General features: G+C 43.7%; 1 protein-coding gene and 1 long non-coding RNA gene across 3 annotated transcripts in view; one reads left to right on the top strand and one right to left on the bottom strand.

Annotated features, from left to right (window-relative positions):
* Positions 1-7,322: 7,322 nt before the first annotated feature.
* LOC128108386 (uncharacterized) lies at positions 7,323-26,731 on the bottom strand. Its single transcript, XR_008217455.1, has 3 exons — positions 26,531-26,731; positions 9,732-9,831; positions 7,323-9,410 (listed from the first exon to the last, which is right to left on the bottom strand). It is a non-coding gene; the product is annotated as an uncharacterized LOC128108386 (long non-coding RNA).
* Positions 25,058-27,993, top strand: part of Cd38 (CD38 molecule) — a 67,615-nt gene continuing 64,679 nt past the window's right edge. The window contains exon 1 of one of the 2 annotated variants that reach the window (XM_052734857.1): positions 25,058-25,701. In XM_052734857.1, coding sequence (XP_052590817.1) covers positions 25,463-25,701 — 239 coding nt within the window. In that variant the 5' untranslated portion in view covers positions 25,058-25,462. The remainder of the gene's footprint in view (positions 25,702-27,993) is intronic. The other variant, XM_052734856.1, reaches the window with a different exon arrangement.

Genomic DNA, 27,993 nt, shown 5'->3' on the forward strand with positions numbered 1-27,993 from the left:
AGCATTTGTTGAGTTATATGCAGCATGCCTTCCAGCTTTTATACCCAACACACACACCCAGGCACCTGGGAGGCCCATGGATCCCTCCTTCTATTCTCGGGCACTCTGGGACTGATGAGTCACAGCCCAGATAGAAGTGGGGGACATGGTCAAATTCAGGAGGGTGAAGAAAACAGATAGTGAGAAGTGAGGCAGTGTAGAGGAACAAAAACCTCATGGTAGAAGGTTCATGTGATACATGCAGTCACCACTGCTTATTGTAAAATGCTTCTTAAGAAAGCCATGCCCAGCTCGGTATCACCTAAAGCCTCAGACAAAAGAGGAGGAAAGGGCTCAATTTACCTTGGGACCAACCAGCTCCTCAGGCTGATTGTAGCGTCCAAGGGGTGTCTTAGGCTGGCTTGGAGAACACAGTGCTCGATCCTTCAGGTTGCCCGGGTTACAGGGGCCTTCCACAGTCACCCTCAGCACACTAACCTGCGACTTAATTAGAAGCTGCCCTTTGGGATTCTGTGGAAAAGAAAAGACTTTTCTTTTTCTAAAACTAAAAGTGGTGTTTCTCTTTTTCTGAACATGAAGTTCACTGCCCACTTGAAAAAAATTCCAATATAGAGAAATTGGGAAAAAGACAACAAACAAATATTATCTGTTAACCTATGCAATGTGTCAGTTCTCCCTGTGTGTGTTCATATGTGCTTACAATTTTAAATGTCTGTAGCACTGACATCATGATGACAGCCTAGCACAGACTCAGTTTCTGGCCCTTAGATAACCTACAACTCTACTACTGAGCTACATGCCAGCCAGAAGTCCATACTTTTTGCTTTGATCTTGGTTTTAGGGGTTCTTGTTGTTGTTGTTTGTTTGTTTGTTTTCAAGACAGGCTTTCTCTGTATTAACAGCCCTGGCTGTCCTGGAACTCTCTTTGTAGACCAGGATGGCCTCGAACTCACAGAGATCTGCCTTCTGAGTGCTGGAATGCCACCACCAGCTGGCCAAAAGTTCATACTCTGTAGTTGATATATTATACACTCTAATAAACTTATCTGGGGGTCAGAGAACAGAACAGGCACTAGATTAAACATAGAGACCAGACAGTGGTGACACACGTCTTTAATCCTATCACTTGGGAAGCAGAGATCCGTCTGGATCTCTGTGAGTTTCCACACTGGAAACAGAGCCAGACAGTGGTGGCACACACCTTTAATCCCAGAACTTGAGATCTCATGTCTTTGCTTGGGAAAGACACATGCCTTTAATCCCAGGAAGTGATGGCAGGAAGCAGAAAGGTATATAAGGCGTGAGGAAACAGGAACTTCCTCTCTTGAGGCTGAGGACCAGGAACTAGAGCTTTTAAGCAGTTCAGCTAAGACCCTACTGGGTGAAGATTCAGAGGCTTTCAGTCTGAGGAAACAGGAACGCTTGCTCTCTGGAGGCTAAGGAGTTGGTGAGGTGAGATTGGCTGAGGCTTGTCCTATTTCTCTGATCTCTCAGTTTTCACCCCAATATCTGGCTCTGTTTTTTTTTAATTAGTAAGACCTTTTAAAATTTGTGTTACAATACTCTTAAGTCTAGTGTTCAGGATCATCCTCCTATGCTCTTAAACCACCTTTCTAGCTGTGTGCCTGGGAGGGCATTCACCCCCACTTGCCTTCTTTCAGTTCCCCATTCTTGACACAGCTTGCTGTCCCTCTGTTAGCAGGTAAGGGCTTCACCTCAGTCCTCACAACAATGAAGTCAGTCCAGCGATTCAGCTAAGACAAAACAGAGCTGACACTCAAAGAGAGTGGGAGGCAGGGTCTGAAGCATTTAACACATTGGGCTGGGCATTGTGGATTTTTAGGAAGTCTTAGAATTACTTATGAGGTGAGTGGTGTATTTATAGGGTAAGGTGGCCTCCTCCCTTCCCTACCACCTCTCAAGTAAGGGATAGACTGGATATGGCTACTGGAGAAATTCTTCCCATGATCCTTTGGAAAAGCCCACAAGGGAGGGGCTCAAAACCACAATGTAAATGTTATTATAAAGAAGCCAGAGGCTCTCTGAGGATGCAGATGTTCTGTGTTGCAATTGGGAAGTGCTTGGGCATCAGCCTCTGATACAGAACCTAGTTCAGCTTCAAGGTTGTTTAACCACAAAAGAGCATTGGAGTGTCAGGAGACACAAAGCTGCAGTCTCCTTGGTTACCTCCTACTATTTAACCCCTTCCTCCCCATCTTACATCAGGCAGTTTTGTCCCTCTTGTTTTAAGTAAGGATTGTAAGAACTCATGACCAGACAATGTGTATAGTCGACCCAGAAAAGTATGAGGCACGTCTTCAGTACTGTACAAGTGTTGGTGGTTGGTTTTATTGCTACAGATCTAATTGCTTTATAGTTGTCTAGACACCACCTGCCAGAACAGCACACAAGTGAGCTGCTACTTTGAGTGTGTATGGGTGAAGCGTCTTCACATATGATCCACTTAACTTCTTTCTTAACCCTGTGAACATTTTGCAATTATGATGCTATTTTACAGAGCAACATAACAGCATCTCAAAGAGCCTATTACTTGCTTGGTCAAGGACACCTCCCATGGCCTCTGCTTTCCCTCCCAAGGCAGAGGGCAGCAAGCCTCAGTAGGAAGGAACCATCTTTGTTAATGGACGTGACTCAGCATCAGCAACACCCTGACACACAGTGGATGTATGATGCAGAGATGCTGAATGAGTGAATGTGTGACAAGCATTCCACCCAAGGAGAAATGCTTCTGGAAGTCCCCAGAGCATAAGAGGGAGACTGGTGGACACCTGCTAGAACTGAGTTCTTGTTTTGTTCCTGCTCTGGCCACCAGGTTCCCTTCCTGGCCTCCCTACACTTGACAGTCTTCCCTCAAACACAACAGACTTGATAGCAAGAGACCCCAAGGACCTAATGAGGAAACTGTGGGGCTGTGATGGTGAAGCTGCTGAGAATGTGAAAATGCCTTCAGTTCTCAGGGAAGCCCTCAGAGGTTCTGGTAGAAGGGTACTCAATTGCATGCCTTCCTACCATCGTCTGACCCATGTACTGCAGGCTTGGTCCTCAGTCTATTGGCACCACTGAGACGTGGTGGAGCCTTCAAGGAGTACAGCCTAGTGGAGAGAGATGGGCTGTGTCCTTGAGGGGATATTCTGAGATCTTGACCTCTTTTCTCTTTTTGCTTCCTAGCTACCATGAGATGAGAAGTCTCTTCTACCGTGTGCTTTCATCAGAGTGTTCATCACTGGTTCCGAAGAGATGGTCCAGACAAACCGTGGATGGAAATCCCTGAAACCTTTTCTCCGATGTAAGCTGATTGCCTACAGCATTCTGTCCTAGTGACACTTCACTAACAAATACAGTCTTCCCTCAACACCATATATTGTTGTAGCTGCCGTAGCAAACAAATAAAATGATGAGTATTTCCACAGTGAAGTGTAGGATCGTGCCTGTGCTAAAGTGGCCCCTTTCTCAATTCCCATTAATGTCAAGATTTGCAGAGGGTGTGGAATGGATGTGAATGGACCAAGCATCACTTTGGAAAGTAGTCACGTTTCACTCCAAGGCAAGCTGAACTGGCTCCACTGATGGAGGCTATTCAAAATTCTTCAAGGCAGAAAGCAGAGCCCAGGAGAATGAGTCTTGGTTGAAGACTTTGCAGTTGCTGGAACTCGGTAAATAGGCTTGCTTTGAAAGCTAGATCTCAGACTTTCCCTTCTCAGGGGACTTTTGGCACCAAGGAAGGGGCAGACTGAAAGACGGCCAGTGAGGAACAATTGTTGAGACTGGGAAACTGCTTTTCAAGACCTGGTGAGGACTCTGGAGAGCCATATTAATAACCAGCAAGGCAGGTTGTAGAGTTTGAACTGTGCTAATTCCAACACAATCTCAGTGACTTGAAGCTGTTTTCTTGGTAAAACAAATGAGAAGCTATCCCAGTAGTAAGAAATAGGTATTGCTAAATTCTTGGTATTTTGTAGTTTGTTTGGTTTTTTCCTCAAAGATTCAAAATGCATCATTTTTCTAATGGATATTTATTCATGATTATGTGATTCTGTCCTTGAGAAATTTTGTCATGTGGCAGCTGCTAAAATTACCCAAATTCTCCAGGAGAATTGCTCATTTATTTTGGGGAAATGTATGTTGAAAAGCTGATCCAGTGTGTGTGATTTCCCCATACCAAAGCAGGGTGGCTTACTTTGGCTTCTTCCAACTTAACCTGCATGATTTTGCACATTTTAGAAAATGCAGCACATTAGTCCTACCTAGATGGTGTTTTAAAACTTAACAATTTAAGACTAATCTCACACTTACAAGCTTTAAAAGCACATTAAGCTTGTTTGGGTTTTGTGAAATACAAATTCACAAAAAATTGTAACTGAGGGAACACTATTTTTTTTTTTTACAATTGCTGTTACAAATGTAATTCAGGAGCAGAATGAGCAGGAAGCAGGTGGAGGGAGGTGGGGCTAACATCCACTAATGGGTAGTTAACCTAGCAATTAACATCTTTTTATGTAAGTAATGAAGATGGCCCAGGGAGCATCAGGATTCAGAGTGGAAGGCTCAGCTCAGACTAGCATCATGGGAGAAAAGCATTGCAAAAAAGTGATGGAGACTCGAGAGGTGTACGTAGCCAGAGGACAGAGCAGAATGAACAGGGTGTATGGGACACTAATGTATGCAAAGTTTTGTGTGCTCAGATGCTGAGTTTGTATGGAACATTTTTACATTAACAGATTTACTCAGACCAAATTTACTGCCTGTTTTGATTAGAAATTTTGGGAGGGTTATGTAGTGTTATGGTAGTATTATATCCAGGGACATGACACTGAATTTGGCCTGCCAGTCATCCCTTCTCCAATGGAATTGCCTAATAAAGTTGCTGTAGACTAATAAAATCATAGACTAGAATTCAGTTCTTAGTGTTGCAGTTTGGATTCTGAATGTCCCCCTAAAAGGCCCCTGTGGTAAGAGCTTGGACCTCAGGGTGACATGTTTAGAATATTGTAGACATTTTTAAGCAGTGAGGCCGAGTGGGAGGCCTTTAAGTTATAGGGGGACTGGTCTTGAGTGTGACTGTGGGACTCCAGCCTTTTCCCTATTCTCTTTTGCTTCCTGAACACAAATGAGGTGACCAGCTTTGTTCTGCAGTGTACTCCACGGTGCCCTGCCTTGCCGCAGGCACAAAACCATAAGACCAATCACTCATAGATGATGCCTTCCCAAAGAAACCTTTTCTTTCCAAAAGCTAATTATTCCAAGTATTTCACTATAGCGATAGGAAGCTATCACAATTATTTAATAGCTAGGTATTTTTAACTTTGCACTAGGGCCTATTCCTAGTTGAAGTGGCTAGGCCAGGGATGACATTATACTTATGATATGATACCCTTGTCCAGGTCTAAAGGAGATCTTGATCCTTAGAATTCTAATAGAATAGGTGCTCTTCTTAATAGAGGTGGCTGGTGAAAAGAAGAGAGTCAAGGCCCTTAACCAGGGGCAAGCTACTGAAATATCCTGTTTACATCCTTGAACATCCTCATGAAAAATCACTGTGATAGGTGCTGGGATCCCCCAAGCTGCAAAGCAGCTTATAATGCCATGTTGAGTGAAAAAACATAATCAACAGTGGAGTGTATAAGTCAATGGCCCATGTGGTGGTTTGAATAAGAATGGCCTCCATAGGCTCATATGTCTGAATGCTTCATTTGCGGTTGGTGGAACTGTTTTGGGAAGGATTAGGAGGTGTGGTCTTGTTGGAGAAGGTTCACTGGGGGTGAACTTTGGAGTTTCAAAGGACCATGCCAGGCAGGCTCAGGCTGTCTCTCTCTGTCTTTCTCTCTGTCTGTATCTCTCTGTCTCTGTCTCTGTTTATGTCTCTGTCTCTCTTTCTCTGCTTCAGGCCTGTGGATCTTTTGTAAATTCTCAGCTACTGCTTTAGTGCCATGCCTGCCTGCCTGCTGCCATGGTCCCCACCATCATGGCAATGGACTCTAACTATCTGGAACCATGAGCCCCAAATTAAATGCTTTCTTTTCTAAGCTGCCTTGGTCATGGTGCTTTGTCATGGCAATAAAAAAGTAACTAACACAACCACAACGATCAGAATCTACTCATTACTTGCTTTTGTTTGCCTGGAGGCTATGAGGTCAATTTCCTTTCATTATTTTAAAATTACATTTTTAATTAATTAATTGCGCGCTTGCACGCGCGTGTGTGTGTGTGTGTATGTGTGTGTGTGTGTGTGTGTGTGTGTGTGTGTGTGTGTGTGTGTTTGTGCATGTCACATGCTTGTGGAGGTCTGAGGACAATGTTTGGGAGTCTATTCTCTTTTTCTACCATGTGGGTTTTAGGGATTAAACTAAGGTCACCAGGCTTGGTGACAAGCACCTTTACTCAGTGAGGCATCCTTTTAGCCTGTAAATGGGTTTTACATCTTGAAATGATTGAAAAAAGTGTATAAAGAACACCAGTCTATGGTCTTTAAGAGTCCCTGAACACAGTTTGATTGGAATGTGGACACATTCCTTCCTTTTGCATCATTTAATAATGCTTTCTGCAGTGTGGATGAGACGCACAGAAACTGGGAAGCCATCGACACTGAAATTACTCATTTCCTGTCCAGAAAGTGGTTGCTGACCTGCAGCCTAAGGGAATGAGGAGCTTAGTCGACTGGGTCCCATTTCCTACATGAGGAAAGTAAGCAGAGTTCAGTGGAGGTGCAAGGGCTCCCTGCTGCTGCTGCTTTACCCCCAGCCAACACACAGGAAATTATGCTTCCTGTCAGCACCCTCAGCTAGGCTGCCATCACTGGGGCAAGTCAGGGAGCAGTGTCTCTAGGCTTGGGGATGCCCTTCCCCCACGCCCGATCCTCAGGAAATCCCCTTTAGTCCTTAAGTAAGATGAAATTGTGGTCAGTTGTATGTTTTCAGAAACAAACCTTATGACAGACAGTAAGTCCCCTGGGGGAGATAATGGAGGAGTGAGTCACTCAGAGCAGGAAGCCAGAGCAGTCCATGGTACCTTTATCACAAGGCAGCTGAACCTATTTCTGCTGCAGAGTTCTATGACAATGGAGCCCACACCTGACAGTTGCTGCTCCTGAGACAGGAAGAGCGTGAGAGAGATGGTCAGAAGACCAGCCACCAGACTGCTCATCTGACTCCAGAGCACAGATGAGGTAGACACACACACACAAAAACAGACTCTTCACAGGAGGTTTCCCACGAACCGATTATTAACAAGGAAGGTGGGTTCAAAAATACACCAGACTTGGTAATTTAAGGTACAGACAAAGAGCGCATAAAGGGGCCTTTTGGAATACATACAGATCACAGAGCACAGAGGTTTGGGCTTTCTACTGCAAATTATAGTGCCTGAGCAAATAACAAATGTCATTGCCTAATTGTACACTTCAGATTTTACATTCAGTCTTAGCAAGCAGTTTGCATGAAGTCGAGTGTTCTTAGAGAACTTGTTTCAAGCCATCGGTTCTAGGGGCACAAAAATTTGCATCCAGACCTGCCAGATTTGTTCCAATGCCATAATGTGTGTGTAACATGACTTGTAAGACATGTAACAGCAGAAAATCCTCTTGAACTTCAAAATCATTAACCATATTGGTGCTTTGGTTGAGTGTCACTTCCAATTACACGGACTGATAATTATGGTGGTTTAGATGAGAGACGTCCCCCATAGCTCAGGTATTCGGACACTTGCTCCACAGTTGGTGGCCCTGTTTGGGAAGTCAAACAGCCTTGGAAGAGGTGTCTGCATCACCTCTTCTCTGCTGTGCTCTGGACTGGGCCTCTTTTCTGCTGTGCTCTGGGGTGGCAGCAAAAGCTGGAATCCCGAGAGGAAGGCAGCAGCTGTCACTGTGTTGTGAATATCAGGAAGAGATCACACGCGATCCAGAGAGAATCTACTCTGCTGCAGGTCTCTGAACTCTCAACAGTGGGTGTTTACAAGCTTGCCAAGTGACAGGAAGCGAAAGCTGGTTTTCAATAGCCCGTTGTTATTGTATGGTATAAACAAATAGATTTGCTTAGATTACATCTGGTGATCTTCAATGTTATTTTTGGAAAGCTAAAATGCACATACAGTCAAAAGACAAAAACCATTGTAAAAACACATTTCATCTATCTCAGTTCCTTGTCTGTGACTGTAGAAGAATACCATGCTTGTAATCTCATCACTCAAATGGCTGAGGCAGGAGGATTGCTGTAAGTTACAAGTTAATTTTGGCTACCTAGCAAGTTCCAAAATAGCCTGTGCTACAGATTGAGACTCAGTCACAAATAAAAAAAGTAAAAAAAAAAAAAAAAACTAGCATACCAAAAGAATAATAAATTATGTGGCTCATGTCTCTGGTGGCTGGGAAAGTCGAGAACACAGTATCAGCTTCTGGTGGCGACTTCTGCTATGTCAGGACGTAGCAGAAGGGACAAATCAGTATATGCAGCAGAAGAGGAGTCAAGATCTCTCTTTCTTTCTCTTTTATCAGGAGTACACTGGACTGTAACTAACTCCCACAGTAACAACCTCTACTGACTCCCATGACATCACCGCACCCTAAAAGTCTCACCTCATATTCTTTAAATGGCAAGTAACTTTCAACATGAGTTGGGGAAGCCACAGCCAGCCTGGAGCCTCACTTTCATTACCTCTTCTGATATGTACCCTGGTTACCACTTGTTTAAAGATTCACACGGCCTATCTGGGGTTTCTTTGTGAAAATATAAGCAGATATGAACACACCTTTTGCTCTTCATCTTTTCCTACATAGAGAAGAAGGAATTTGGCACAAACCTCTGTACCTTTTATTTCTTCTTGTTAATGTATCTTAGAAGTTGCTCTGTGCTGACACGGAAATTTCTCACAATATTTATGTCAGGAGTCACCCAGCTGTAAAAACAAGAGCGGTTCTTTGTTGGAACCCTCTGTTGGCTATCAATAAACTGGACAACTTTACTGTGAGCAAGCAATCCCAAAGAGAAAAACTAAGTGGTGAGTTCAGTCACTGTTGAGGACTGTGCATCTGCTTCAGTCACTGTTGGTGGCCACATACCACTCAAGCTGACTAAGTCCATTTTTATGCAAGTCTGTGTGTGCTCTTGTGTGCACTTTGTAAATCCACCGGATTATTTTTATAAATCAGCACCCTGCCCCACAGAAGGTAGTTTCTTAATACAACAAAGACCAAGCTTTTCTGTGCGCAGTGGTCCGCCAATTCTTTTTCTCCACAGTGCTCAGTTACTCATGCTCAGGACCCATCACCCTTAAATATGATCATAGGAGACCAAAATATAATACCCCAAGTATAGTTTGCATATTTGGGGCTGGTTATTGTGAGAAACTGCAGATATAGTAGTAGTTCTGACAAGCTTGCCTTTTGTGAAGACAGATATCTGTAAAGGAAATGTACAAGGGTAAACTCTGTGTCAAGTAGAGGGCAATGTCCAGATCAACCTTTCTTTCTGGGAGACTTATTTGCAAGGCAGGCAATCAGGGCATACTTCCTCCTCTCTCCTAACATGCCTTGGGTAACTGCCACTTCCCCAGGAGCCTCAAGCCCCCATCTCTTTCTGTAATGAGTATGTGTTACATAAACTTTAACCATCTGCTCTTTATTCAAGTTACATATTTTTCTGGGACTTGTTAATCTGTTTTTGTCCATTTCACTTATAGTTCAGCCAATGAACCCATGGTGTGAAGGGAAGCTAGCTTACCATCATCATCTTCTGTGCGTTACTCTGGGCTCAAGGTTAAACACCAACCAGTTCCACTGGTTGTGATGATTAAATTGAAGCTCTTGAGGTCGTGGGATATCTGCAATAAAAAGAGCGGGTACAGGGACATGATTATACAACTTCCGGAATAAGGATGAGGGCAGCTGACAAGCGTCCAATGGACCAGAGTTATGATCAACTTTTAAGAGAGGAGATATGAGGGATTCAGGCTTAGCTAGTGGTTTTGAACCTACACTGGCACAGATAAAGGTTGTGGGATTATGTGACGTGAGCATGGGGTCCAAGAAGGTCAGGAAGGGAGGACAATCCCCTAGAATCATTTGCTGCTTCTGGATTAGTTGAGTTGTGAGCAGTCATGGTGCTTAGGGGCTCATGATGGGATTTGAAGTAAAGTTTTAACATACATTCAAGAATATGAAGGTTATTTTGTTCTCAGCCCATAATTTACTAACTTATTAACTCTCCACATCTCTCTTCTCTGCCTTCCAACCTTTGTAATTACACTTAGGCCATCTCAAATTGTTTTATTATTATTATTATTATTATTATTATTATTATTATTATTATTATTATTATCATCAGGACTTTAACTGAACAAGATCCCCTGTCTTTGAAAGAAGACAAAAGCTTACTCCTTCAGGAAGTTCTAATAATGTGTCTGTGCTTGCATGTATGTGGGTGGGTGCACACATGCATGGTACTGGGAATTTGAACCAGCACTTTGTAAATGCTAAGCAAGTGCTCTATCACTAGGCTATATATCCAGGACAAGAATTTAACTCTACAGAGCCAGGCGGATCTCTGTGAGTTCGAGGCCAGCCTGGACTACCAAGTGAGTTCCAGGAGAGGCGCAAAGCTACACAGAGAAACCCTGTCTCAAAAAACCAAAAAAAAAAAAAAAAAAAAAAAAAAAGAATTTAACTCTAACATGTGTATATCTGTATGTAAGCTTCTCTCTTCACACACACACACACACACATACACACACACACACACACACACACACACACACACACACACTTAGAAAAATAAGCATGAATGTGATTGTCTCAAGGTCCTTCAATTATGGTGGTTTTTACTCTGTTTTGTGTAATGTTGTGTATTTCCCCTTTTTCTTGTGGTTGTAGGGATTAGACCCAAGGCTTTGCATACAAGACAAGCTGCCATCACTGAGCTATAGCCTCAGCATTGTCTATCTATTTTTAAAAATGTATTTTATTACAAAATACTTAGTAGACAAAGACTGGATATACTTGAGGTGTGCGAAGTGCTGACTCAGCACACACTGTGAGTGATTATCAAAATGAAATCATCAGTGAGCCTACCAGCACCCATGTTGAACACACATTCATATCATAAGTCAAAGTCGGCTCCTTTTGACCAACATTTCCCAACTCCCCCATCCCCCAGCTCCTGATAGCCCCTATCCCACTCTCTACCTCTTTGACTTCAATGATTTTCAGATTCTCCAAGTAAGTGAGATCATAAAGTATTTGCCTGTCATATCTCACTTGCATAATGTCCTCTACATTATTTCGTGCTGGTAAAAACAGCAGTATTTCCTTTTTTTGCAGCTGAATAATGTTCCATTGTATACATGCACCTCAATTTCTCTAGTCCTTCATTCACTGATGTTCACCTCAATTGTGCTTCTTGACAATTGTGACTAATGCTGCAGGGATCATGGGTGTTATTTCCCATTATTTTGGAAAAGAGGTGCATTACATTGCTATATGGAATACCTGAAAATTAAAGCATTTGCAATAAACAAAAATTTGAAAACAGCAGCAATAATGTTTCTGTGGGTTTTATTTTTCATATTTTGAGACAAGTTCTTACGTGGTACAAGGTAGCCTTAAACTTACTATGTAGTTGAGGATGACCTTGAACTCCTGGTCTTCCTGTCTCTGCCTGCTGAGTGCTGAGGTTACAGGTGTGCACCACCATATCCTGTTTTATGTGGTACTAAGAATCAAACCCAGGGCTTTTTGCATGGTGGTCAGGCACTCTACCAATATCACTATATCCTCAACATTCCCTGACTTTTAGATTCTTAACTGTTTCTTTGTTCAGTGCTGGGGGTCAAATTTGGACCCTCAGGCTTTGCAGGCAAGTGCGCTAACACTGAGTCATATCCTAAGTCCTTATGCTCTTGTAATTAACGTACCTTAAATCAAGCTATGTCTTCTTTTCTGCATGATTTTTTAATAAGTAAAAGTTTGAACATTTTAAACTTCCTAATTCCTTCTAAGTTTTGTCCCCTTTCTTCTAACAACAAAATAGCATTTTTATTAAAATTCCAGAAAATTACTGCAAGAAAACTATAAGGGGTTAGTTGCTGGAAGTTATATTTAGGATGTAACTATAGCACAGCAAAAGACTGGGAATATTTGAAAACAAGATGATGATTAGATAAATAACCACACAGGATCATTCACAATGAAAAGTTCTACTTATGAGGGACATCTAGAGAGAAAGTACAACATTTATAATATTAACTTAGAATGCTAGGGCCTCAATTTCCAGAAATTACATTTTACACCAAAATATTAATATTACTATTATTTATTTCTGAGTGAAGTTACATAAATTTTCCTTCATATTATTATTTTTCCAGTTATGTATGAACCCAAAGTTGTTATTACAACTTGAAGAAAATTATCTGCAGAGCCTGTCCTTGCTTAAGAAGGTGTATCTTTTTAAAATACAAGTTTAAGTTTTACTTTGATTACTGACTACTTAATAAAAATAAGCAGGATTTTATAATTTATTATGTTGATAAAATTTTAGTCTCAGGAGAAAAAAAATAACCAAGATATCCTACCATAGATGATGGAAAAATAAGCTGTGGTATATCCAAACAATGCCAGAAAGAAATGCATTCTTCAGTCATAAAAAGTCAAAGGTGGGATGGGATAAGACAAAAGGGAGCCTTAAACGCATAGCTCTGAAACCTATCTATAAAGGCAGCCTGCTGGGGCTGGAGAGATGGCTCAGTAGTTAAAGAGTACTAGCTGCTCTTCCTGGGGGCTGGGCTGGAGTCCCAGCAACCCACATGGTGGCTCACAACTCACTGTAACTCCAGTACCAAGGGAATCTGACCCCCTCTGTAGCTAGAGTTTTCCTGCCTGGCCCACAGTCAGGACAAATCTCTCTCACCCACCAGTCCCACAGCCACTCAGACCCAACCAAGTAAACACAGAGACTTATATTGCTTACAAACTGTATGGCCGTGGCAGGCTTCTTGCTAACTGTTCTTACAGCTTAAATTAATCCATTTCCACAAATCTATACCTTGCCACGTGGCTCGTGGCTTACCGGCATCTTCATATGCTGTTTCTCATCATGGCGGCTGGCAGTGTCTCTCTGACTCAGCCTTCCACTTCCCAGTTTTATTCTCCTCCTTGTCCTGCCTATACTTCCTGCCTAGCCAATGGCCAATCAGTGTTTTATTTATTGACCAATCAGCAACACATTTGCCATACAGAACATCCCACAGCACTTCCCCCTTTTTTTTTTAAAAAAAAGGAAGGTTTTAACCTTAACAAAGTAAAATTACATATAATTTGGGAATTTGGGCATAGCTTCTCTTACACTGATTGGCCATTGGCTAGGCAGGAAGTGTAGGCGGGACAAGGAGGAGAATAAAGCTGGGAAGTGGAAGGCTGAGTCAGAGAGACACTGCCAGCCACCATCAGGACAAGGAAGATGTAAAGTACCGGTAAGTCACAAGCCACGTGGCAAGGTATAGATTAATAGAAATGGATTAATTTAAGCTGTAAGAACAGTTAGCAAGAAGCCTGCCACGGCCATACAGTTTGTAAGCAATATAAGTCTCTGTGTTTACTTGGTTGGGTCTGAGTGGCTGTGGGACTGGAGGGTGAGAGAGATTTGTCCTGACTGTGGGCCAGGCAGGAAAACTCTAGCTACACCCCTCTTCTGGCCTCCACGAGTATTAAGCATCTAAGCGGCCCACAGACATACATGTAGGCAAAATATTCATACACATGAGGGAAATCAAATAAAAAATTTAAAAAGGCAACCTATTGTACAACCTGAACTGTAATATTACAGAAAAGAGAAAATTATCAAGAAAAACAATGGTTCCCTGAGATTAGAGAGGGCAGCAAACCCATAGAATGTAGGGTGACAGGACGGAGCCTGAGTATAAACAGTAGACTTGGGGTGATTATAACGTATGCATGACAGCTCATTAACATATCCAGAGGTATGTTTCTTAGATAATTCTAATTTCAGATAAAGTGATAATGAATATTAATTAGTCTAGCAGGGGCTTGCATGGGTCAAGCTCACATGGGTGGGAGAAATGGGGGGCATGGGTGGAGCTCACATGGGTGGGGCCATGGGTGGAAGGATAAAGGAATGTGTAAGAATCCTATTTGCTGCTCATTTTTGCTGTGAATATAAAAACCTGCCTTAAAAGGAAGTTCATGGTTGAAATGAGAGTTTAAACACCAGTGACTTATATTTAGGGTCAAAGTCTTCAAATGGGTTCCATTTGGGACTTTCTCATGATGTTTATTTCATTTTTGTTTTGTTTTGTTTTGAATTTGCTTCGAAATGATACTAGGCTGAGAGTGCATTCATTGCTCCTCAGCTATTCCAGAATTCTCTAGCTAAGATATTTGACCTTCAACCTTTGGTGGTGAATGTAAGAATGGAAAGCATAAATATCCCCAGAAATGAAGTAAACATCTTATAAGAGAATCTGTTGAGAAAAACATTGGCACACATTGGTGTTCAAAGTGGGTTGTGTGTGCGTGTACAGAATGGCTAATGTGTAAACTTAGCGCATGTGCCATGAGGGGCCTACATTTGACATTGATGAGTCTGCTCTTTATGATATTCAGCATCAGAACACCCTTTTCTAGTGTCCATAACCTGATTTTCCTCCAGGGAATATTCCCTTTCCCACAATCCACTTGGGGCTCCACTTCCAAGGGCAGGCTATAAGATTTGCTCTTATTTAACATATCCATCACACTCTAGCCATTGACCAAATGATAGATGCAGAAATGGGCTGAAAGGTAATGCTAGGATTTTAGTTGTTAGAACGAAGCTCCAGGTGTGTGCATGTGTGTGTGAGACTTCACTGTGCTCAGCCACAAGGTGGCATAGTGTAGAGGAGCAGGCACTCTGTGTCCATACCATGGGTTTAAATCCCAGTTCTCCAGCTAGACCAGCTACTGGTGAGTCAGTCTTTCTTTCATGACCTCACTCAGATCCACAAGCATAAGTGTTTGTGTTCTCAACATTTTTACTTGTGGAAGTCATGGGCTTCCTAAACTTGGTCACCAAATAGATTTTCCTTTTTCAGTCTTTCTCAGCTCAGCAAACGACATCTTTATCATCCCAGCTGCTCACATCATCTCTATCCTCCCAGCTGCTCAAGCCCCAATCATGGTTGCCTTTGACACTACTGTCTATTCCAGCAGCCAGTCTTTGTAGTCACACCCAGAATTTAATCAAATCTGCTAAAGCTAACCCAGTTCTAGACACCATCGTCTCTTGTCGAGATCCAGACACCACAGACTCTTAAATGATCTAGTTGCTTCTGCTTCTGGTTCTATTTCTGTTGCTTTTCAGTAAGGATTCTAATAAACTCTAAGTCAGTAGGTGCCACTCCTCTGTATACGTGTCTGCTTGCCACTCACCGCCAACACACAGGCAGTGGCATCCCTGTTCTTGGTTCCCACTCTTCTTCCCTGGATCCTGGCACCAGGGTCCTCTAGTTGCCCCTTGCTGCTCCTTCAGCACGCCCGGCTTTCTTCTGACTTCTGACCTTTTGCCTGCTCTGTATGTCTGTGCTACGTGACTACCTCACCTTCTCCAGATCATTACCCAATACTACCTTCCCTGTGAAACCTTCCTCAGTCCTCTAGGCCCAATCTTTCAATTCCATATTCCATCCCCTGTTCAGCTGGTCTTCTGACCCTCTTCACTGCCTCACCTGTGTTATGTATGGCTTACTTTTGAATGTGTCGATGACATGACTGCCTCTATTAGACTACAGACTAAATATTTTTGGTTTCTGGATACCTGTTACTTAAAACAGCTCATATGATAGAGTAAACACTCAATAAATAGCTAATGAATAATAGGGTGAGTAAGTAAACAGAAAGGGGAAATAACGTTGCAATGAAGTATATTTGTTAATGGTTTTGTAGTGCCTGCTAGATACCTGTGACTGTCTAGTCCCTAGGGACGTAATTGAAACAATAACTGCTTTGGTGTCCATCCACAGACTTGTGGAGGAGGGGAAACTTCCAGAAATCCAGGATGGGTGTTGGAGAGATGGCTCGGGAGCTAAAAGTACTCACTCTTCTAGAGGCCTGGGGTTCAGTGTCTCAGCACCCACATGGTAGCTCACAGCTGTCTGTAACTCCAGTTCCAGGGCATCTGACACTGCTCTCTGGTCTCCCCAGGCACTACAAACACATATGTGCAGGCAAAACACCCAAATACATAGAACAAGTTCATCTTTTCAAGAATCCAGGGAGTATAGGGTAAGCATGAGAACACATGACAAGATCTTGCTGCCCATAAGGGAAAATCATACAACTTGTCAAGACAGGCAGTGCATCTAAGGGGTCATCTGAAGGTTCAGGAGAGCAAGGGCCTAGGGAGAGGATGTGGAGAGAAGGGAGCTGAAATGTCACTGAATTACGTAGGCTGAGGTTAGTGCTTGCCCAGGAAGTGGCTACATTGGCTTTCATGCACTCTGAGCTCTACTCACATCAAATAAACAGGCATCCTACAAGGAAGAACAGGAGGCCCAGTGAACTGGAAATATTTTGAGGCATTGTGTCAAGTCCTGTTTACCCTTGTTTCATTGAAAATCTAGAAAAAAAAAGTGCCTGGGAGATTGGACCTTGCTCAGTTCCAGGATGTGGGAGGAGAAACATTGGCTGTCCTCTTGAGTCTGCTAGAAATAAAGGCCAAGGTTGTGACCTGATAGGGTCAGTAACGAGGCTTTCCTGTTGTTTGTGAAGCTCAGCGTCTGTCTCTTCATGGTCCTCCTGATTCACAAACATGTACAAAACATGCTGAAGAGACAGATTCCTACCAAGCCAAACCATCAGCCCTGAGCTTTCCTAGGTCACAAAGCTCCTCACAGCTGCCAGGAGCCCCAACCCAAGAATGTCCTCAGAAGCGTCCACTTTGGACCACAAATCCTCTTCAAGGGCACGGTCAGCTTGTCCACTCCAGGTCTCTGGTGTCTTCCCTATGACCCACCATTCATAAAATGTCTCTACATTGGCTTTATTGTTCGCAAGGTGTTCAACACTCTAAGATGCTGGCAATCATTGATGAAGGAGAAAAAGATAATTACGCAGCTGGTTGTAGCATCTCCGTCTTCTTCTCCATCCCTCTGCTCTACTTTCAGCAGATGAACAGCAGCAGGTGTTTGTCATTAGATGGACTACAGCCAGAGAACTGAGGAAGAACTTGGATTTGTGGACTAACGCTCAGCCCAGTGCTGTGAGCTAGGCAGTGAGAGAGGACTTCCTCCCACAGGTATTGCCCGGGTGGCAGTCACATGCTGGGCACTGTCTTGGTACTGGGGAAAGCAGTGTTCTTGTGATGGTTTGTGAACTAAGGCAAGCAACGGCCCTGTCCTAGAGGAACCTGCCAGTGAGAGGACCGACGAGAGGCGCCACCCATTTCTGGAAACTTAACCCAGGAGGTGTATCTGCTCCTCATGTGCATGTTTTTACAGCCAGCCTGGGAGGTGCAGAGACTGTACAGGGCACTCATGTTCAAGGAGCTACTGAAGAGTGAACCTGGGTTCTTCTGTTTCAGAGGGGAAACATGCCCGGTAGGGACTATATGTGCAGCACACACATTCAGAAATATGTATAGTTAAAGAACGTATCATAACTACTTTCACTTTTTATTTTTATTATTTTTAAAAATTTTATTTATTTATTTATTTTTATTTAATTTTCCGGAGCTGAGGACGGAACCCAGGGCCTTGTGCTTGCTAGTCAAGCACTCTACCATTGAGCTAAATCCCCAATCCCTTTTTTAATTAAAATATAATTACATCATATCCTCCCTTTCCTCCCTCCAACTCCTCCCACCACCCCGCACTCCTTCCCAAACTCACAGCTTCATTATTATTATTATTATTATTATTATTATTATTATTATTATTATTATTGTTTTACACACACACACACAAAATATGTAAGTACAACATGCTGAGTTTATTTAGTGTTGTTTGCATGCATATGATTTTGGGCTGACTGCTTTGTATTGTATAGCCAGGTAGGGAGTTCCTCCCTGGGGAAAATTAACTCTCCCTCTTTTGACAGTCCTTAGCTGCCTGTAGTTCTTTGTCTGGAGATAGAGCCCCATGAGATTTCCTCCTTCCATTTTATCACGTCTATCGATGCTGTTGTTGTTCAGGTCTTGTTTAGGCAGTCATATTGTTTCAGTATCATGAGTATTATTTGCTTTGCTGTCATTTCTAGGGGACACAATTTAACAGCAGACTTCATGGTCCTCTGGCTTCATAATTTAAAAAAATGCTAAAGAGAGAGATATCAAAATGTTGATGAGTATTGTGTATGGCCTGCATGAGTAACTCCTCTGCCCATCCCTAAGGCATCCTCGGATCCACTCCATTGCTTGAGGCTGTGTTTAGACACCTGTCCTCCTCTTCTACGAGCTTTGCTTGCTATCCACAGCCTAAGGGAGTAGCTTGTCTTTTCTAAGCTTCTCTTAAAGCTGCTGGGACTTACGGGCGTCCCTCGTGCCAACCACCCAGCTGCTGCAGCATCCGAGCTTACTCTTTGAATTCATGTTGGAGGTGGTACCTAGGGAAGGAATTCTACGGAGTCCCAGGATTAATCTCATAATACAAAAGAGGCATCTGTGCTTCAGAACAGATTTATAATCGGCTGGAAAGGCCGAGCCCTCCTACCTGACCACAACGTCTGTGTTTTTCACTGTGTGACACAGTGATCAAAGCTCCTTTTCTGGGCTCTAAGCACCTAACATAGTGCTTTGCATGTGGTGAGTCCTCAATATTTGTCCAATAAATGAATGAATGAATACTGTAATACGCTATGCTTTGAGTCTCAGTGTGTTAACTATGTCCAAATAAGTCCATCACAACAAGACTGTGTCCATTTTAGGTGTGTAGATTCTCTCCCATCAACCCCCACTTCAATTTGATTAGACGCAACATGGGGACATGTTGAAAAGATGAAAAGATGAAGGGAACCAAGCCCCAGTCATATTACAGCAGTATGCTATGGGTGGAAGAGATGGACAGTTTTTGTGCAGATGTATTTTTCTTCTCTAAGTATGTTGTATCAGTGTCAGACACTGTGGCCATCTTTCAGAAAGACAAAATGCAAACTGAGAGTGCTCACAAACCAAGTGAATTAGCAGAAGTCAAGGGTTACAGGCTCCTTTCTGGGTTCATTCTCTCCCATGTTTGTTATATTAACAGAAAGAGGAACTAAAAGCCAACGTTTGCTCAAATCATTGAAGATTAATTACAAGAAAGGAAGACATTGAAAATAACAGTTTTACTCATGTGAATGTCGGGAAACCCACATTCTAGACACAGCGTGCATGTCATTTGGTACAATCTTTTTGGCTGGCAATATCTTCCAAAATTATATTTATATTTCATGCCCTTTGACCCACAAAGTCTATGATCTGGAGAATGTATACACTTGGATATAGAAAAATATTTTAACACAAGGATGTATACTTGTAATGTTTAATGTAGTAACAGAGATGTAGATCACCTAAGTGCCCATGAGTATAGGTCTAGTTAAGCAAACTGTGGTGTACTGGAATATCAGAGACCATTGAAAAGATTTTGGTTCAGCAGTCAACTTATTGAACGCTGCCAATGTAAGCAGCATGGGAAGAAATCCAAGCAACAAAGAGAACATACTATGCTTTTGTGACATAATGAAGATCTGTCTATATATGTGTGGATGCCCATGTATATGTTTATGTATGTGTGTATATATATATATATATATATATATATATATATGTCTTATTTGTTCATTAACAAGAAGAGGCTAAGGAAGGAAAAAATAATTTTCTACATCTATCATTTTGCTCCATGTGCATGTATCATATTTATTGTCAAAAACAATCCTTAGTGCAAGAGAGATAGCTCTGTGGTTAAGAGTGCTTGAGAGAATCTGAGTTCACACACCAGACCCCACTTTGGATGGCTCACAGTCATCTTATAACTCCAGCTCCAGGAAATCTGATGCCCTCTCTGACCTCCACAGGCTCCATAAACACAAATAGTCTCTCTCTCTCTCTCTCTCTCTCTCTCTCTCTCTCTCTCTCTCTCTCTCTCTCTCTCTCACACACACACACACACACACACACACACATAAATAAAAAAATAAACATGTCTTTGAAAAAATTAGCAATAATCTTTGTAAAGGGATGGTTGTGGTTGGAGGGGGGTCTCATTTTGTTTTACAAGCAAGACCAGCATTTCATGTGCCACTTTCACATCTGTAGTTTAGATCTGGCATGTGGGAATAACTCCAGTTCTCAGGGGCAAAAAAAATGGATACTTGGAGTAGACTGAGGGAGTCAGGCATTCATTTGTTTCACAAGCACCTCAGGACTTCAAGCTGAATTCCAGGATACAAAGAGGAAAAAAAAATCAATTGTTACTGACCACACCCTTAGCAACCGCCTGATCTAGTGGGAAAGAAGCCTAGAAGAAACTCCAAAGTTGTGTTTGGTGGCTGGGTAGTTTATTTCTAAGCCTCTGAGATCTGTCTTGTTTCAGGAGATCTGCTGGCATCTGTGTTATTCATCTAGGAGAGTGCACAACTTGGAGACCTACTGTAATGGTTAATTTTGACTCTAAAATCATCTAGGAGACAAACCACTGGGCATGTTTGTGGGGGATTTTCTAGATTGGAGATTTTCTAATTGGGGTAGCAAGATCCACCCTAAATAAGTATAGCGTCATGCTATGGGTTGGGATCCCAGTCTAAATGAAAAGAATGTGAACTGAGTGCTAGCTCTCTTTGCTCTACGCTTCCTGACTGAAGATGCAAGAGGACCAGCTGCCTCATGCTACCTCCATATTGTCTCTGCCATGGTGGGCAAGGCTTTCAATAAGCTCACACCAGCCTTCCTATTCTTGTTCTTGTCACAGCAACCACCAATCTAATCTAATACACCTGCCTCTGTTTGGGACGGTTTCCTGGAGAGTGTGTACGGAGACTGAGACCTGAATGCTCAGCAGCATAGGGCACCTGTGAAGGTCAAAGGCAGAGGAGAGCTTGGGCTGCCTGGGGACAGAGAAGACCAAAAGCACTGGAGGGCCATGGAGGATGGGGACCAAGTTGACTGTGGAAGAGGGATGAGATGAGAGGGGCCCACATGCTGTAGGAAGTGTCTGGAGCAAGCTGGGAAGTGTGAAAGACAGTTACATTGGGAAAATTATATTGTAAAAAAATGGCATCTGGACCACCTCCCCAGCTGTGGTGCATAGAATGCATGGAGACGGGCAGGCTGGATTTGGGAAAAGAGTTGAAAGCCACTCTGAGGTGAAAAAGAGAGGGGATTGAGTTGGAGAGGAGAGGAAGAGCATCATATTTCGTGACTCATTTGCAGACAACAGGGACCAACCCTCCCCCCCACCCCCCGGGGTTTTGTGTGGTGAGGGAGAGGGAAGTTCTCAGCTTGAGCAGTTGTGTGTCCAGGATATTGATGCTTATTACTTAAATAAAGAAGACCAGGAAGAATGCAGGTTGGAGGAGGAACTTAATGTTGAGTTTGACCTACGAAGTCACACAAGCTTAGACATTCCAGCAGTCCCATCAGAATCGTGGCAGTGACATCTTGTACATTCTCACATTCTCACTGTTTCTCATCTTCCTTTTGCTCTTACTTCAGCTTCTGTAGGACTTAGAAGCCATGGCTCACCATTAAAGTCCTATCCTTGCTCAACCTTTCTGCTCTCAGTGTGTACTCAGTGTGAGGGACTGCAGGGTTTCGTAATGACTCCCACAATTCTTAGCTCTAAGCCCTAACCCCAGTGTCTCTGTGGAGACAGCTCCATTACCTGTATAGAAGTAATTAAAATGAGATCATTGAGGGAGGGCTCAAACCCATCACCTGGTGTTTTCATACAAACTGGAAATTAGGTCACAGGCTGTTACAGAGAGACCTCCTCAGCTAACACAGACACAGAAGAAGGGACAGTCTAAAAGCCAAGTGGAGAGGTCGAAGAAGGAACCAACCATCGGACACCTTGACCTTGAACTTCCAGCTTCCAGAATTGTAAGAGATGAATTTCTTTTGCTTAGCCATCCAGTACATGGTCCTTGTTATGGCATTTCTAGCAGATGACTGACCCAGCGGCTACTGTCCTTTTTCCGGTTTTTGTCTGAGCAGTGGGTGTGGTTGGACAAACAAACACTAGTTCACTAACTGGCCTTTCTTTGAACTTTTAGCATGTACTGACGCCCTGAGAACTGGTCCACTCCCCAGCCTGGTTAGTCTCTACCAGTACTCTACTGTGCCCACAAGAGCTTTCTTTTTACTTCATGTGGAAGAAACAATTAGGAGAGAACGTCCTTCTGTCATTATCATCAAATCCTCTGAAGTCTCACCCCCCTCAGCCATATTCTCCACCTCTTTTTTTGTGAGGGCCAGAGCTCCTGCCCACACCCCCACCATGCCTCGGATTCCTCTCCCCCTCTCCTGCATTTGTCAAGTGTTACTGGACTAGTGAGTCAGCTGATGAGCCTTCAAAAGTGCTGCAAGAGTCTAATCTTGGAACAGGATGCTCTTTCCTGTATCCCAGGGTTACTTACTTTCTCATTGTGAGAAACTAACCAGCAGAATAACTGAAAAGAGGAAAAATTCATTTTGGCTTAAGTTTTACAGGGTTCAATTCATGATCTCCTGGCCTCATGCTTTTGGGTAGAACATTATGCGGCTTAGGAGAGTGGCTCACTTCATAACCAACCAGGAGGCACAGAACTGGACAGGAAGTTGCCAGGGATAACACAGTACTAAAGACCCATATCCAGTGACTCAATTCCTTCATCGCAGTCCCTCCTCCTAAATGTATACAACTTTCCAAAATAGCACCCCGGCCTGAGTACCAAGAGTTCGAAATCAAGAACCTGTAGAGGATTTTACATGTCCAAATCATGCCCAGCAGCAGGTCCACTTAGGTCTTTATTTCTCTGTTCCCTTTGACGTTAAACAAACAAAACAACTCTCCTTTTGAATGCAACTGCACTCTAACTTACTGATACCACATTCACACTCTCTTGGACCTGCTGTGCTGGGTTGTGCCCTTCCCATTCTCTGAGAATGCTCCCTCTTGAGGATGGGAAGAAGGGTCAGCTTTTGAGGGTTTGCTGCTCTTGCAGAAGACTGGAGTTGGCTCCTAGCATCTACATCAGGCAGCATCCAAGCATTTACAGCTTCAACTCTGGGGGACCCGATGCCCTATTTTGACCTGTGTGGGCACCCCACATATGAGCCTGGACACACCACACAACACAACACACACACACACACACACACACACACACACACACACACACACACACACTGTTCTGCTTTGTCAAGAAGAACTACTGAGCTTCTCTTCTCTCTTGTTCAGGAGTCACCCTTCCAAGCTCCCTTTGATGGGATTCCTGCACTTTTCTGGCTTCTGCTTCAAGCATGTCCTACAAGACTCTGAAACTTCTGCCTGCTGTCTGTTACACAGTCTCTCTGTGACCTTGTGATCCTCTTTACAAGCCTGTGCTGAAGCTCAGCTGAAGAAGCCTCATGTACCAGGTCTACAACACTGGTCCCTTGTCATCACTCTGGACTTGTACCCAACTCAGTGTCTCCTGTTGGGGATCTCAAACTTAACTCCATCTGAACAGAGTTCTCCACTTACACTTTTTCTCCCAAACTGAAGCTACTTCATTCCAGCCTTCATATTTCTATACCCAGCGATAGGGTCCCATCCTTTGATCCCTTCTCAGACCAAAAAGGACTGGTGGTATCATTGACTCCTCCCGTTCTTGCAAAACACATGGCAAATCCTATTGCTTCTACTTTGGAACCATTTCCACGGTCTGATCATTTTTAAGTTTGCCATTCTGTTACTACTCTGCAGGTAAAGTCATGATGCCTGGTCCCTATGTTTCCATCTTTGTTCTCCAAAGCCAGACTGAGCCTTTCTCTTGGCACATCAGGTGACTCACTGACCTTGAATGGTTTAAAACTGAAAGGTGGGCTGGTGAGATGGCCCAACCTATACAGTCCTCTGCAGCTGTCAGGTCTAATGACCCAAGTTCAACCTCTTGGACACACATGGTATAGGGAAAGAAAGGACTCCTCAAAGTTGTCCTTTGACCTCCACTTACACACACACACACACACACACACACACACACACACACACACGCACAGATGCACACCAAATGAATAAGCAAAACGGCAGCAAAAATTTTAAAATATGAAATGCACTTAAAAAAAAATCCTCCTGTTTTACAGAGCTGCTCTCCTGCTACCTTCAAAACTATCCCTTATCCATTCTCTAGTCTAGCTATGATGGCTGCCTTTCTGCACCTAAAAACAGGACAAGGGGCTTTCTGGCCTCAGTTTTTTGCAGCTAATATGTCCTCTGCCTGGAAAATGACTGTCCCACGGAAATCCTGTGTAATCCATTATGTTGCAAGACTCTGCTTAAGTAATAGATGTCCTCTTGGGAAGGGGGGGCAGGAAAAGCCACTGTATTTTGGGGTTCCCACTTGGGGTGAAGTATTAGTGCATATGAGACATGTTGCAAACATCAAGTATGAAATCCCATCTCTTCAGCAGCCTCCTAGAGGAAGCAGTAATAACTTACATTTATTCAGTAATCACTTATCATGTCTTAGGGATTATGTAAACACCTAGGAGATAGCAACCCATCTAATCATAGCAAACCCTGCTGGAGTGAATGTGAGTCTGCTTCAAGTCAGTCTAACTCAGAGAAGCCAGTTAACTAGACAGCACTTTAACAGCCAGGGCTGGGTTTGAACTGAGACCTCCAGAGAGGAGGAGCAGACTGAAACTGCCACTTTAAAGATCTTGGGGCAGGATTTTACAAAAGCTCCCAAGTAGAGGTAGGGCATTCATTGCTAGCCATTGGGTAAACAGAGAGAGAGCAGGGGGAGGGAGAGAGGGAGGAACGGGGGTGGGGGGGGGGGAGACAGAGAGACAGAGAGACACACAGACAGAGACAGAGAGAGAGAGAGACAGAGAGAGACAGAGAGAGAGAGAGACAGAGAGAGAGACAGAGAGAGAGACAGAGAGAGAGAGAGAGAGAGTTGGGCAGACTTTACCCTCCAGGGAGCACTTGCAGTCAAAGTGTCAAATGTACCAGTGACAGAAGGTGCTGCCCAGGAGTATGCCCAAGCTGTTTGTGCACCTGAAGAGGCTAAGGTGCCGGCTTCTCCTGGAGAAGGAGGCTCCGGAGTCTGGAAGGAAGCAGCTGGAGTGTCTGTTGACATCCTTAAAGCCTTATTGGTTCAGTTACGCTGTGGAACTTTGAAGCAGGGGTAAAGGCTGGGAAAGGAAGCATATAAAGGGCAAGTGAAAGAAAGGAGGAGGGGCGGGCTCCGACCCAGCCAGCGCTGTGCTCTCTTCTTGCCCAGCCGGCGGCGGTCTCCAGGAGCCCCATGGCCAACTATGAATTTAGCCAGGTGTCTGGGGACAGACCCTGCTGCCGCCTCTCTAGGACAGCTCAGATCTGTCTCGGAGTGAGTCTGGTGGTTCTGATCTCCGTAGTGACTGCGAGCATACTTCTGTGGCCGCGCGCACCCCTGGTGTGGAAAGGGAAGCCTACCACGAAGCACTTTCCTGAGATCTTCCTGGGACGGTGTCTCATCTACACTCAAATTCTCCGGCCTGAGATGAGGTGAGTTGGCATTTGAGGCACACACTGGGCACGGTGCACGGCTGGACACCGGGGAGGCAGGCTGTGACCCAGCTGGAGCTCACGCGGGGGAGTATCCAGACTGTCCCAAACAAAGAATCTTGTGTTGCGGGTCAGCTGGGAACCAAGGGGCAGTGCCCAATAGGAATCCCAATAGGAATGAGCCCTAAGTCCCCTGAGCAAGTTACCAGAACACCGCCTCCACCACCAACTCGGGGGTTGCATTTCCTTGCAATGGGGGCGCTGATCTGTGCAGAGCTCCACAAAGCTGTTCGCCTCCCACAGCGGGTCTTGAGCTGGGCCCTTGGGGTCACCCTTGGCCACAGCTGCGCTGCAGGGACAGACTATGACTGGCAGGCTCAGGGACTTCACAGTGTCATTTGACTTGTGGTTTCGATCTGCCACCGTCCATGCCCAGAAAGTTATGCTCACAGGCGACTCTTGACTAAGTGGCTTACTGAGCATGCTGTGGGGGGGTTGAGGGAGTCAGAAAGGACAGATGTCTGCCTGGAGTTTTCTTTGTCTTTATAAAACAGCACCCTAAAGTGGTAGTTCATGCGTGTAACTCCAGCGCTAAGGGGACTGGTACAGGAGAATTGCTATGAGTTTGAGGTTAGTCTGGGCTGCACAGCTACATTGTAAATTCCAGGACAGGCTTGAGTTGCAAAGGGAAACCAGCCTTAAAATAAACACATTAATTAATTAAAACACACACCACAAAATCCAGCCCAAACAGCATCCTGATTCTTTTCACACCTGATCTTTAATAAAACAAAGCAAGACAGACTATAAAAACTGAAATAGTACTCACCAGATAAGCTGAATCCGCTTGGTGAACCTGTGCAGACCTTTGGGAACAGTGCCTTCATCAGCTCATAGAAATCAGCCCTCATACCTACTTCCACCTACTGCATGCAGCTAAGGGAACGAGGACTTGTTTCTATCCCCTCAAGGTGTCTTAGTGTAGAACTGGCATCTGAACTCAAACAGAAAGCACAACAGCCTGGGGAGGCATGCCCAGATGCCCAGTTTCACATTCTGTCTTCGGATGCACAAGCTTCCCAGATGCTCAAGCTTCCCAGATGCTCAAGCTTCCCAGATGCTCAGTGGTTTGAGTCCTGGTCTTATTTGAAAATGTTCATGTAGGAAGAGTCTCAGGGTCCAGATAAGTATTTTGTTTACAAATTTTTAAATGATCTTGGTTGTTCAATCATTTTGAGTAATTCACTGCGCTTAGCGAACTGTATGTGTGGAATTGGCATGATGTGTACTTAGTATTAACCCTGTGGAGGGTCAATTCTGACAAGCACCTGTTCAACCTATCTGCTCATGTGTATGTATAAGCATTCAGCAAGTATTTAATTATTTGTGTTTGTCAAATCACAATCAATCTAAAAATTTATAACAGGATTGATTGAAAATTGGACATATTTATTTCATTTTGTGTGTGTGTGCACCCACATGTGTGCATATGCACATGCATATTTCACTGTATACATGTGAAGGTCATGAGATCAGGTCTCTCCCTCACAATGTAGATTATGGGAATCAAATTCAGGTCACTGGGTTTAAAAGCAAGCATCCCTGAAGACTGGTCTACCTTATTGGCCTAACCTGTTAATTTTGTGAGGTCATCTTTTCAGACATCACACAACACATACACACACATGCGCGCGCGTGTGCGCGCGCACACACACACACACACACACACACACATTTTATATGAATAGATTAGTGATAGGTACTTATTGTGTGCCAGGCACTTAAAAATAACCAATTGTGCCAGGCAGAGGTGGTGCATGCCTTTAATTCCAGCACTCGGGAGGCAGAGACAGATGGATCTCTAAGTTTGAGGCCAGGCTGGTCTATAGAGTGAGTTCCAGGACAGCCAAAACTACACAGAGAAATCCTGTCTCAAACAAACAACCAAACAACAAAAAGTTTTAAAAAACCAATTGTGTAGTCCTTTAGCAACCCCACAAGCTGAGGTGCAGCTCACTGAAGGGCTCCTGCCTAGTTTACACAGTGCCCTGGGTTCATCCCCAGCATCGCAGTAAATGAATGAGTGGAACAAAATAGAACGGGACAGAAGACAATCACACACAGGGAGTTACGACTGGAATCTGCACTTTACAGATAAGCAAACTGAGTCCGAAAGTAAACTGTCTACATGTGGTTGTATGGATTGAACTCCCAAGCCACTAAACTAACTGCCTATGCATGTTTTGTAGGAAGAGTAGCTGTGAAGTTTATAGGTCATGTATAGGGAGAGAC

The sequence above is a fragment of the Peromyscus californicus genome, unplaced genomic scaffold (genome assembly GCF_007827085.1).
Source record: "Peromyscus californicus insignis strain IS unplaced genomic scaffold, ASM782708v3 Scaffold_13__1_contigs__length_99412109, whole genome shotgun sequence".
In the NCBI taxonomy this organism is placed as follows: domain Eukaryota; kingdom Metazoa; phylum Chordata; class Mammalia; order Rodentia; family Cricetidae; genus Peromyscus; species Peromyscus californicus.